General features: G+C 36.1%; 1 protein-coding gene across 4 annotated transcripts in view; it reads left to right on the forward strand.

Annotated features, from left to right (window-relative positions):
* The window catches only part of SLC2A13 (solute carrier family 2 member 13), a 385769-nt gene that overhangs the window by 240697 nt on the left and 131781 nt on the right, over positions 1–13291 (forward strand). For 2 of the 4 annotated variants that reach the window (XM_009003636.5, XM_017975993.5), the window contains exons 6-7: positions 6920–7047; positions 9162–9325. In XM_009003636.5, coding sequence (XP_009001884.1) covers positions 6920–7047; positions 9162–9325 — 292 coding nt within the window. The remainder of the gene's footprint in view (positions 1–6919; positions 7048–9161; positions 9326–13291) is intronic. The other 2 variants (XM_002752368.6, XM_078338912.1) reach the window with 1 other exon arrangement.

Below are 13291 nucleotides of genomic sequence, written 5' to 3' on the forward strand. Positions count from 1 at the left end.
TAGATGTAAATACAGAGTAGAAGAATAAGCGTATATAGACAGAGTTGGAATTTATGACGTAAGTATAACAAAGGGTTAACAGGCTATGGGATTTGAGAATGATGAAAAGAAAGTGATTGTAGTAATGGTTTGCTGAAGCAATTTTCAAAGCAGCATCAGCATTACCTGAAAACTTGTTAGAAAGGCAGATTCTTGGTCCTAGACCTACTGAATCAGAAATTCTGAGGACAGGGCCCAGTAGTCTTGTGGTTTTGGACAGGTCTTCCAGGAGATTCTGTAGTATCTCAGTACCTGAGGCCCTCTGGTTTAGGAAATGTAACGTACTTAGGCAGTAAGTCCTGTTGCCGGTAAGGGGCAGGCATGAGTGATGATGGATAACAATAAAGAAACAGCATCTGGAATAAAGTCTACATGAGAGTGACGTATTGTGTCAGTGAGGAATTCAAGTAAATGAGCCCTGAGAGTAGGCTGTGCTGACCAGAGAGGAAGATACTTAAAGGATTTTGATGGTAGAGCAGTTAAAAGAGACTCAGATGTTGTTCGGGTGGTCCATGTTGATGCCACTCTCACCAAGAATCATGATGTAAGGGTAGGAATGGAGAGAAACTTGTGAGGCCAGTACTAAAATGTCTATTGAATGAATGGTGACCAGAAAGTAGACAGGCAACTAAGTAGGAATTAGAGGATAGTACAGTCATTTCTTGCCCCTCTTTTTATTCTCTCCCACTCCTCATGCCCGGAAGTATCTAAAATATGAGAGAAAACAACCTAGCCTCTGGATCCAAGATGTAAGAAGGTTATGCCTTATGTCTAGACTTAGTTCACAGAGCAAGAAGAAGAGTGTGGAAGCACTGGGAGGAGAGGAAGATTGGGTCAAATTAGTGAATGTTACCAGGTTAGTGTGGAGGTAAATGGCCAGGTGAAAATAGGTGATCTCCAAGTTTTAGATTCCTTCTTGTTGCTGAAATAAGCAGAGGACTGAGACATGATGAGGCAAGATGAAAAGCCCTCTTTTCTGACAAGATTAGAATCAGCACCTTTTTAATAAACTGAAAAAGACAGTCATGGGGAAATGATGCATACATACCATAAACATTTTATTTCTACTTATATAATAATTCATCATATCTACTGTTTGAACGTCCAGATTTTTTTTTACATAAACCACACTTATGTTGTCATCTGTGAATTCCAGGCTTTCACATAGAACAAGAACTGAAATTCACATATGAAGAAGCCCAAGGGCAGAATCTTTCCAGACTTTTACTTCTCTCATATCCCTAACTCTCTATGGTTGTGTTACCCACACAGCTTTTTAAAATTACTTAACCTTTATTGGCTTTTTCCAAGTCATGAAGTTTTGCTTCTAACGCAACAGCTCTCTTTTAGTATTTTATGTTTTTTTGCTTTATGTAATATTTGATTAAATTATATAATTACAATAATTATATATAATTATAATAAACAGATTTGGGAATGATCACATGTGACTTGCTATACATACAATTCAACAAATGTGAAATGTGAGCCTATGGTGAAGTCCCAAATGTTCAGTGTCCAGTGGGCATGTATTTTATAGATAGAATTTAAAGGTCAATATGGCAGATTGGTGAATTGGAGGTCAGGTTAGAGAGCTTACTTCAGAGTTCTCAGTGATGCTTACAGAAAAGTCAGTTATGTGGTTGAGCTAGGTGATACGAGTAATAATAGGTCTTTCCTGAGGTCCCCAGAGGTACAAAGCCACAGTGACAGAACTCATTTCTGAGGCAGAGGGTAGGTCACATTAGCAACATTGGCATATGTAGAAATCCCTTGTGAGTTCCATTGGCACTTTTTCTTCTTTGTTCTTCCCAAAAGACTAATAAAATTATTTAAATCATGAAAATTATTTTATAATCTATTAAATGTGATTAATAAGTAAATGTTTGCAGGTTAACATGATTTTTGGATTATTGCTTGATTTAAGGGTAGTATGACAATTCACTAGTACGTTAGCTCAAATCACTCACATGAAATATGTGCAATTGTGATTTCTACTTTTCTAACTTAATTTTGGCTTTATGTCTTACATGTAATAATATATAAGGAGGATATTTAAATGTACAAAATATATGAAAATCTTTAAAAACTTTAATAATTTTTTAAAATGGTGCTTAAGTTGTTTATATCTTGAGTAAAACATTTTTCTCTTAAAGCTATTGATGTATTTTCCATATGATGATGTATTAGGCTATTCCTGCATTGCTATAAAGAAACACCTAAGATTGAGTAATTTATAAAGTAAAAAATACTTACCTGGCCTATGGTTCGGAAGGCTTTTTCTTTCTCTGCCATATGCCCAGGCTGCAAATTTTTCAAAGTTTTATGCTCCACCTCCCTTTTAAATATAAGGTCCAACTTTAAGTAATTCCTTTGCTCCCTCATATATGGATAAGCTTTAGAAGCATACAGGTTACTTCTTGAATCCTTTGTTGCTTAGAAATTTCTTCTGCTAGATACTCTAGTAATCAATCTCAAGTTCAGCCTTTCACAGCCCCCTGGGACATGAACAAAAAGCAGCCAAGTTCTTTGCTAAGGCATAATATATGTGACCTTTGCTACAGTTCCCAATAAGTTCCTCGTTTCTAACTGAGACCTTGGCAGTCTAGACTTCACTGTCCATATCACTATCAGCATTTTGGTCACAATCATTTAGCTAGTCTCTTAAAAGTTCCAAATTTTTCCTAGTCTTCCTCTTTTCTGAGCCCTCTAAATTCTTCCAACGTCTGCCCATTACACAGTTTCAAAGTCATTTCCACATTTTCCGGTATCTTTATAGCAATGCTCCACCCCTGGTATCAACTTTCTGTATTAGACTGTTCTTGCATTGCTATCAAGAAGTACCTGAGACTTGATAATTTATAAAGAAAAGAGGTTTAATTGGCTTACTCTTATGTAGGCTTTTCAGGAAGCATGGTTCTGGCATCTACTCAGCTTCTAGGGAGGCCCCAGGAAGCTTACAATTATGGCAGAAGGCAAAGGAGAAGCAGACATATCACATGGCGAAAGCAGGAGCAAGCAGTAGGAGAGTGGGTGGGGGAAGGTGCCTCACACTTTTAAATGACCAAATCTCGTGAGAATTCACTATTATGAAGACAGCACCAAGCCTTGAGGGATCTGTCTCCATGATCCAAACATCTCCCACCATGCCTCACCTCCAGCACTGAGGATTACATTTCAACATAAGATTTGGGCAGGGACAAATATCCAAATTATATCAGATAGAAAATATGATATATTTTTCTAGAAGAGATTCAAACTACTGCATAAAAGTTTATAAGATTGTAAATACAGTGGTAACCCATTATTTAAACGGTTAGCTGATATCATTGTTTCTGGAAACACTGGAATTCACATATTTTTAAATGTAAGTTCAGTGTATCTTTCTGCAAGTCCATGATCTGACTTTTGAAAATTAGGTTTGTGGATTATTCTGACCTAAATATGTCTTCTGCCCTGTGAAAGAGAATGTAGTTATTGCCTAAATTTTTCTGAAACTAATTAACCTTTAAGTGGATGTCGTTGTGATAGCTATTGATATGGTTTGGCTGTATCCCCTCCAAAATTGCCTCTTGAATTGTAGCTCGCATAATCCCTGTGTTTCATGGGGAGGACTCAGTGGGAAGTAATTGAATCATGAGGGTGGGTTTTTCCCATGCTGTTCTTGTGATAGGGAATATGTCGTATGAGATCTGATGGCTTTGTTAAGGGTAGTTCCCCGGCACACTCTTTCTTACCTGCCACCATGTAAGACATACCTTTGCTCGTCCTTTGCCTTCCACCGTGATTCGTGAGGCCTCCCAGCCATGTGGAACTGTGAGTCCATTAAACCTGTTTTTATTTATGAATCACCCAGTATTAGGTATGCCTTTATAGCAGCATAAAAACACACTAGTACAGTTATCCTTGTTTTTGAATATGTAAACTGCATCCTGATAGGAAAAATAATTCTTTTAGTTAAAAGAACCTCTTTTAATATATTTTCATTTTAAATTATCCATAATCAATGTACTTTGGAATATGATACAAAAAGTGTATTTATAACACTAGGAACTAAAAGAGTTAAAGGGCATAACATAGATAATGGAAATCTTTAAGGTCGTACAGTCAAACAACTACTCCATACTTTCTCATGGAACTCAGCCTATATCACAATATGAATATGCCTTATAAGGCTGTTGAGTAATGCAAGGTTCACAGCTGACTGTGTTTGGAAGCTAACTGTAATACTGCTAGGACATATCACCTTTGTGCCACATTAATCAAATTATTGTAACTGAATTTCAGCACTTAATTTGTCCTACTTAGACTGGCTCTTCTAAGGAAGAGTATGTTCTATAACCCTTTTATTCATGAAATTAAAGTCTTTATAGTCCCATGCCAGAAAAAAATTGTCTTTATTATGAGCGAATAGATTTACTTTGTCAGACAGTTAAAATTATCTAAAATATTTACAATTTTGCCTTGGTTGCCAGGGATTTTAGAGCTATCGTATAGTGTCTATGCAGCTAAGGATTTCATATAATTATCTTCATTTTCTATCTCTCCCTTATCAGTCTTTAATTTTTAATTTAGTAAGTCTATCAGGTGTTTTTTAGTATAATTATTCTTAATTTATTCTCAGAAGTTTGTGGTAAATTCAGTTAATCTAGCAAGGAATTATTTTACTGTTAATTCTGTAATGCAATAGTGAAAAAGACAGGCTATGGCCCCAGGAAGCTGGAGAAAGATAACTTTTTCAGAATATTCCTAGGAAATACTTTGTTCAAATAGGAACTTAGCAGATGTATTTTGTTAAGCATATGAAGTACTCATGTTTAGTCTTTTATTGCTAGTTAAAAGTCAGCATTAGGATAGATTGTCATTTCCAAAGCCTGTATGTTTCTGTTTTGTGTGAGTCAGATTTCAAATTCAGGACTGGAAGCTGAGTGTCATATAATCTTTAAGATAGCAATGCATGTAGAGTTCCAGCCTTTGCTGTTCTTAATCGTCTACAGAGAGTTGCAAACCTTTCAACTTCACTCTGGGAAAGAGATGATATGTGTGATATGACCAAAGTTTGCCCAGGGAATCTTTGAAGAAGATGACAGTTTGTCTGATAGATATTATAAAATAACTTGAAAAGAGAAGATATGCCTGCTTTGAGTCTAAAAAGGCAAGAAAGCCTTTTTCAGTTGTTCATATTGTTCTTTTATGCATAAGAGGGTTCCCTTACGCCTTCTTGCAACTTTTGAATGAATATGGTCCCTTGAAAATGCATAAGGGTTTAGATTATAAACACAGTGATAGGTAGCCCATTACTTAAACGGTTGGCTGACATCATTATTCATGAAAAGTTAGAATGTACTTTGTAAATGTAAGTTAAATGTATCTTTCCCTTAGACCATGACCTGACTTTTAAAATTAAGATTATGAATGGTTCTGACCTAGATATGTTATCTGCTCTTTGAAAGAGAATGTAGTGATTGCCTGATTTTAGTAGAACTGATTACCCTTTAAGTAGATGTCCTTGTCTTTCATTTCTTTATTCTCATTATAACCATTGGCTTTCACTTATTGTACTGCTGATTGGTACGTTTACTGTGATGGGCAGAATAATGGTCCCTCTAAGGACATACGTACACATCCTAGTTCCCAGAGCCTGCGAATATGGTACATTAGATGGCAAAAGGAAATTAAGGTACAGACTGAATTACATATGCTAATCAGTTTACCTTAATTAGGGAGATTATTCCGGATTTTCTGAGTAGACCCAGTATAGTCACAAGGGAGGCAACGCAAAGGCCATAGTGAAGTAACATGAGAGGGACTTGACAAATCCTTGTTGGCTTTGAAGACTGAGGAAGGGGGCCACCAGCCAAGGAATTTGGAGACCTCTAACAGCTGGAAAAGACAAGGAAATGATTTTTCCCTGGAGCCTCCAGGAAGGAACAGAGCTCTGCTGACACCTGTGATTTTTGTCCCCCAAGTGAGACACTTGTCAGATTCCTGACCTACAGAACTGTGAGGTAATAAATGTGTTTTGTTTTAAGTCACTAACCTTGTGGTAATTTGTCATGGCAGCAACACAAACTAATATATTTACCAATGATAGAGAAAGGCAGATGAAAATCAAGGCAGTCTGTACAGGACAAAATTTAATGTGGGCTGAAGTCACAGCTCCTGCTGAGAGGGAGATGCTATGCTGTCAGTGAATTTCAGTCCCTCCTCTTACTGTTTTCCAATAATCCAGGTAATCTACAATTGGCTGATGCCAGTATAATGACTTGAAATAGGCTTCAGAACAATACACCTTTAGTTCAGTCAGCCTCCAGTCCACCCACTTGGCTATCCCCCCAGAGTAGCCACTTCATAGAACAGATTTAATCCTATTATTTCTCTTTAAACTCCGCCTTGTGATTTTCCATTGCCTTCAATACAAAATCTAAACATGTAGCCTTACATTCAAGGCCCCTGCATAACAGAAGCTTCTGCTACAGCCTTATAGCATACTTCTCATTTGTAAGCATTCTTTTTTTTTTGAGATAGAGTCTCACACCATCACCCAGGCTGGAGTGCAGTGGCATGATCTCGGCTCACTGCAACCTCCACCTTGGGGATTCAAACAATTCTCCTGCCTCAGCCTCCCGAGTAGCCAGGGTTACAGGCACCCACCACCACACCCAGCTGATTTTTTTTATTTTTAGCAGAGACAGGGTTTCACTATGTTGGCTGGGCTGGGCTTAAACTCCTGACCTCGGGTGATCCACCTGCCACAGCCTCCCAAAGTGCTAGGATTACAGGCATGAGCCACCGCGCCCGGCCCCTCATTTGTATGCATTTTATGCTTAACCAAGGTGAGGTACTATGTCTGAACCCAGCATACCATTTTGCACTTTAGTCCTTCAGATATGTCATTTCCATGACCTCCAATGGCCTTCCAGATTGTCAGACCTGCTGTCAAACCTCTATGACAAGGCACAACTCAAACATTAATGCCCTGGAAAACCAAGGAATATTGTACAGCAGGTAAATTGTTTGCTGTGTCCTTTATGACTCACTGTTTCTTGTACATGTTGTGAAATTAAAATATTGTCTTCGCATTTCATTCTTTTAGACTGAACTATGAGCTTCTTGAGGACAGCAACAGGATTTAATAACATATCTGTGGAATTTTAGCAATTTACATGGCTTATACACTAGGTACTTAATAAATAAACATTCATTGTACAAGTGATTATGTTGCCTAATCTGGCCAGAAGACACAGAGGTGCCATTAGAATGCAGGCTTCTGAATCCCAGGTCAGGTTTTAGTTGCATTCTGACTCTATAACTTAAGTACCTAAAATACCTTTTTATACCTATGTAACATTTTTTATTTTAAATATAATTTAGACAACTTATTTTGTTTCCTTTCTATCCCTTCATTTAACCCTTGTGATTTCATGGTTTTATTTTATTGAAAAGGAAAGCATCAAAATAGCTTCTGTTTTAATTTTCCCCTGCCTCTATTTGGAAGAATTATTTTGTGCAATGTAATTATTTTTATGCTTAAATCATTGTGAAGACTCTGTAACTTAGTAGAATGACATGTCAAATTCTTTTGGCTTTAAATATTTGAACTTTCTCTCAATATTTCTATTTTCTGCCTTTTTGGATTTGGTATTCATGTTAGTTTCTTAGTGATTACATATGAGGTTTGACATTGCCATACAGGTCTTTATGAAAATGTATACGGTAGAACCTGGAATCCATAAAATACTACATAAGTGAAACAAATTGTTTTCATAATTTTTGTCATCACTTTACTATCTGACTGCAAAACATTCACAATTTTCATGATGCTGGGAATAATTCCACTGGGAATTTCTCTTTTTGCAACAGCTGTCAGAATTCAGTCTTAAAATGGTTGGCATACTTTTTAGTGTTATCAGTAAAACATCCTTCATGCTGCATAGTTAATTTGTAAGTTTAGTTTACTAATTTAAAAAAGGAAAACACATTTTTTCAAGATGAATGAGTCCATGTTGGTATTAAAATTTTACATAAGAACCATCATCATTATTTTAAAAAATAGTAGACAGAAGCCATTGATGAATCTGTGAGACTTATATGTATTAAAAACAGATTTTATTTTTGAAATATTATGAAGGTGTTGATAAATATTCAGAAACTGTAGATTTTTAACGATGGAAATATCCAGCTTGGTTTAACATATTGCTTGGATATCCACTGTCTGATTTGAGTAAAGCTAACTTGTTTTATAATGGCTTCAAAAGCTAGGCAAAGACATGGTTCAGAATGTGTCTTGAGGATTTGAATTCTATCACATTTCATCAGTGACTCACCAGGAGTATTTTGCTTTCTTTGTTTTCAGGTCAATCTTAAAGTAATCAGCTGGTTTAGCTATTAATATTTCCACCAGAAAAGAAATGTTTTGTGAGAAACCTGTCATCCTTAAATGTGCCAGACATATCTTCCATTGTGCGTCAACAAACTGGCATTATGGTCTTTTAAAAGCCAGTCTCCAGTGAGTTCACTTAGCATGAAATGAGTCTACAGAACCTAATCATGCTAGAGACTTGGCTCACCAAAGAGTACCTATTTTCAGGAACCGTAAGGGATTCTCATGGACCGCATGTCAGTTTCTCATCTTTTTCTACAATGCCAGATACATTGTGACACTGTCTTACTCATTGTGTCTTTTTTGAGGCGATCCTTCACTTGTACCAAATTCTTACTATTATATTACATTCTCTTCTGGCAGTCTTTTAAGGACATTAATTCACAGTGTATGATAACTTCTGATTCATTCCATGAACTTGGAGCTTATGATAGTTTTAGTGAAACTACCAGCTGCCACTGTCCCTAGCTGTGGGATGTGCATCACTTTAGAAGCCTTCAGCCTTATCTACTTGCTCAGGTGCCTTTCCTTGATTATCCAAACTCCAAAATAAATTTATTTGAACACAATCTGTATATTGTGATCTTTTTAACAGGCAGCATGAATTCCCATGTTAATTTGATGTTATTACTATAGCTATCCATTGTTTTTTAAGTTGGCTACAGGTTTTTTTCTATTAGAATAACCCTGTTTCTTTGGATGACTATCAGTAGCAATTGTTTTATTCATTGCCTTGCAGGTACTACAGTGCAACCATTCTGCAGATGTCTGGTGTTGAAGACGATAGACTTGCAATATGGCTGGCTTCAGTTACAGCATTCACAAATTTTATTTTCACACTCGTGGGAGTCTGGCTTGTTGAGAAAGTGGGCCGCAGAAAGCTTACCTTTGGTAGTTTAGCAGGTAGGTGGCTGGATGAAGAATTCAATTATAAACTTTTTTCCCTAATAACTACGAGTTTAACCCTCGAAAATACAATACTTATACCATTTCTAATATTGGTTTCTCAGCCAAACAACAAAAAGTTAGAGTTCTTCTAGACAAAAAAATAGTCTTTAACAACTATTACAATACATGCCTAGAAACTAGAATGCGAGTAGAAACAAACTGCGAGAATAATTTGGATCTACTGAGGGTAACATTTTTCTGTTATTTTGAGTTCTACTCAAAGATACAAAAGTGAAAAAAATAATTGTTTTCTGTTCTATCCTTGTTTGAAAAAAAAAAGCTTTGGATTTGGAAACTGACTTTTTAACATATGTTATATTTTTAAATTTGGAGTAAAATGGAATTAAATTTGGAGCATTTTTTTTTCAAAGCTTTTTCAGCAGTGGAATGTTAGAACCATGCAATTTCTTCAAAAAGCAGGACAGACTCTTTTTGTGCTTGAAACAGGCCTAAGTTCCAGGACAGGTTGGTTAAATGTATTTTCTATGATGGTGAAATAAAGCAAAACCCTTTTTTAGAAAGTCTCAGATATCTTTTGTGTTTAAATTCTGCCCATTTTATTTATTATTTCACTGTAACACAAGGACGGTTTCACTTGACAGAATGGGACCCATCTTTAACATTGTCTTTTTTTTTGAGACACATTCTTGCTCTGTCACCAGGGCTGGAGTGCAGTGGCACCATCTTGGCTCACTGCAACCTCCACCTCCTGGGTTCAAGCGATTCTCCTGCCTTGGCCTCCCAAGTAGCTGGGATTACAGGCACCTGCCACTACACCCAGCTAATTTTTTTTTTTTTTTTGTATTTTTAGTAGAGACAGGGTTTCACCACGTTGGCCAGGTTAGTCTTGAACTTCTGACCTCGAGATTTGCCTGCCTCAGCCTCCCAAAGTGCTGAGATTGCAGGCATGAGCCACCATGCCTGGTCTAACATTGTCTTTACATGGTTGCATGGTATGATTTTCTAATTTTTTTCAAATACACAAGTCACTCCTATGTATCAATTAACTATACTCTAATAAGTCCTTTATAAATTTATTTGGAATGAGAATGCATTTTTCATGAAAACATGGTTTTCATTAAAATACAGGGAGTGAAGGGCTCAGAGCAGTTTAGCTGTCATAGCATTATGGTTACCAAAGAGAAAGTCTTTGTTGTTTAAACCTTGTTGCAAAAGCAGCCTCCATCATCATCATCTAGGAACCTTCCTGAACTCTTCTGGCCAATGTCATGTTCCCCTCTCAGTGTAGGTCTTCTGCCAAGGATTTCCAGAGCTCATCCCTGACAGTTAAGAGGAAGTATTAAGACAATTCCTTTGGGAAACACCAAGGCATTTCAGAGTCTGCTTCTCATGAGCAACCCATAGGCACTTTTCTTTCCTGACTCATTCTCTTTGCAGCTCAAGCCCTGCAAAGAGAATTACAGGCCTCAGTTCTGTCCACCACAAACACTTTACAGTGATTCCTCCAGCGCGAGAGGCACAGTCTATTTGATTTCCTTATTATGTGGCCAATTAAAGTAATAAGTAGATATTACAATGGTTTGAGAGGCAGAAGTCTTGGTTTCTTGTCACAGGTCTCACAGGTCTCCTCTTTTACCTGTACACATAGTAAATGGTGCCATTCGTGTGGTTCTTGTGTTTCAGTTATTAACTAGGTCCTACTAGAAGATATTGACCAATGGACCTTTACACCTTCAGAAGAAGACATACCACTCAACAACCTTGTTAACATATTAGTATTACTCCACTGTGACCCTCACTCACAACAGATTTTTCTTTCACATTCCTATACTAATTAATTCTATATTAGCTATATTTTTTATTTCAGTGTGTTGTTGTTTTATTCATTTATATGTAGGTATATACTTGATATTTTAATAGTATTAAGGATCAACATACTTATCTATGTTAAATTTCGTAAATTGGTTATAGCCTAGAATTTTTAACCTTTGATTCAGTATTGTTCCCTATTTTGTGTTTTTATTCTGATTTATTTTATTGTATTGGAGTAAAAATAGTGAAAAATGTTATATCAAGATAATTTCCTGTTAGATATTCATTCTTGTAAAATGACTACAAATAAAAAATATGTAAGCCTGGACAAAGGAACTCTTTGTGCAAAGAAATACAAAACATGTTGTCCATGAATAATTTCACATGCAGGACATTTTTGGTGTCCTGACTTTCTATATTTTCAAAGCTTGTTCAAAGAACTGGCCTTTTCTGGTAAATATTACAAATTTAATGACAAATTCTTGATTCTTTTATTATTGGAAGATTTATGTCTATGTAGCTTTATTGATAGTGAATCAGGAAGCCAGAAAGGTTGTATTTCTCCCCGTCAAGTATTTTGGTAGGGGAATATCTCTGAAAACTTCACTCACAAGCTGTCTTCATCACCATTGCCAAGTGTTCTTATTTTAAAATAGGATTATTAGACCTTAACCCAGATCTTCTAAATTAGAATTTCTGAAAATGAGGTTTGAAATATGTGCACTTTAGACAGGTTCCCTAGGTGATACTTATGCACACAAAGTGTGAGAACTACTGCTCTAGTAGAGTCACGGGGAGGGAAATTATTTTGTTTTTCTAAGTATATAGCAAGAAGCCAGACAATATCCAGTACTTACGTATTACATCGGATATTCTTAATAATACTGTTTATTCAGCACTCTTCACTTCCTGTGAAGAATATTTTTATCTGCAAAATTATATCAAATTCCAAAATCTAGCACTGTATTTGGTTAAGAGAGACTCTTCTCTTGAAAAATACAAACCTGCCAAAGGTGCACAGTGCACTGGATAAAATTCTTTCATCCAAAGCCTTCTTGTGTTGAACTCAAATTCAGGTTGTAATGATGAATAACTTGACAATAACCAGATTGATTTTAAATACTAACAAGTGACTGATAAAACATCTGTAACTTATTAGATATAAGGAAAAAGGCAATTCAAATAGTTTTATGCTTTCAGAGTATATATGAATAGATGATAAGACTAGGTGGTTATTTTAAAATTTATTTTATAAACAAAGTCATTTAAGATACCATTTCCTTCTTGTTAGGAGCTTATCATGTCTTAGGGGTTTTAGCCCTGTCTGGACATCATAACTACCTGTAGAACTCTTTAAAACTCAGATATTTTGTACCGATCTTTTGGAGATTCTGATCCAGAAGTTGGGATACATCCAGGCATTTGCTTCGAATAGGAAGCTGGGATTGAGAAACATCACTATATGTAGTAACAAAAATAAGAGTATAATGTAGGCTTTTAAAATATTTTCCTCCAAATTGGGCTGAAATAAGAATGAATTTGGCTTAAGAAGAATTAACTTTTACCTGTTTAGGAATTTTGTATATCCAGAATAGTTCATTTCTCATAATTTTTAGGTTGGTTGGACTTCTTAAGAGATAAATATAAGAATCATATTATCCATATTGCAGAACTCTCATTTAGGATATTTGTACTTATACTAACCTCATGACTTTAATTGGATGGTCTTAAGAATGTTTTTTCCATAAATAGCCAACATTGCAGAAATGTATAGAACTGTGGTTTGGCCATTCAACTAATATTTATTCAGATCTTTATATGCCAGGCACTAGAATTGGACCTTACTGAGTATGTGCTAGGTATACCATCTTAGAGTTTACCATTTTTATGGAGACAGGTTATTTAATGAGTGTTATAAAAGAAAACACTTATCTTTCCTTCACATCTTAATATATTAAAGTTTCCTGATTTAAAAAAAAATCTTGGCCAGGCGTGGTAGCTTATGCCTGTAATCCCAGCACTTTGGGAGGCCAAGGCAGGCAGATCACGAGGTCAAGAGATTGAGACCATCCTGGCCAACATGGTAGAATCCCATCTCTACTAAAAATACAAAAATTAGCTGGGTAGGTGGCATACACCTGTATTCCT

This window comes from Callithrix jacchus, chromosome 9, assembly GCF_049354715.1.
Source record: "Callithrix jacchus isolate 240 chromosome 9, calJac240_pri, whole genome shotgun sequence".
NCBI lineage: Eukaryota > Metazoa > Chordata > Mammalia > Primates > Cebidae > Callithrix > Callithrix jacchus.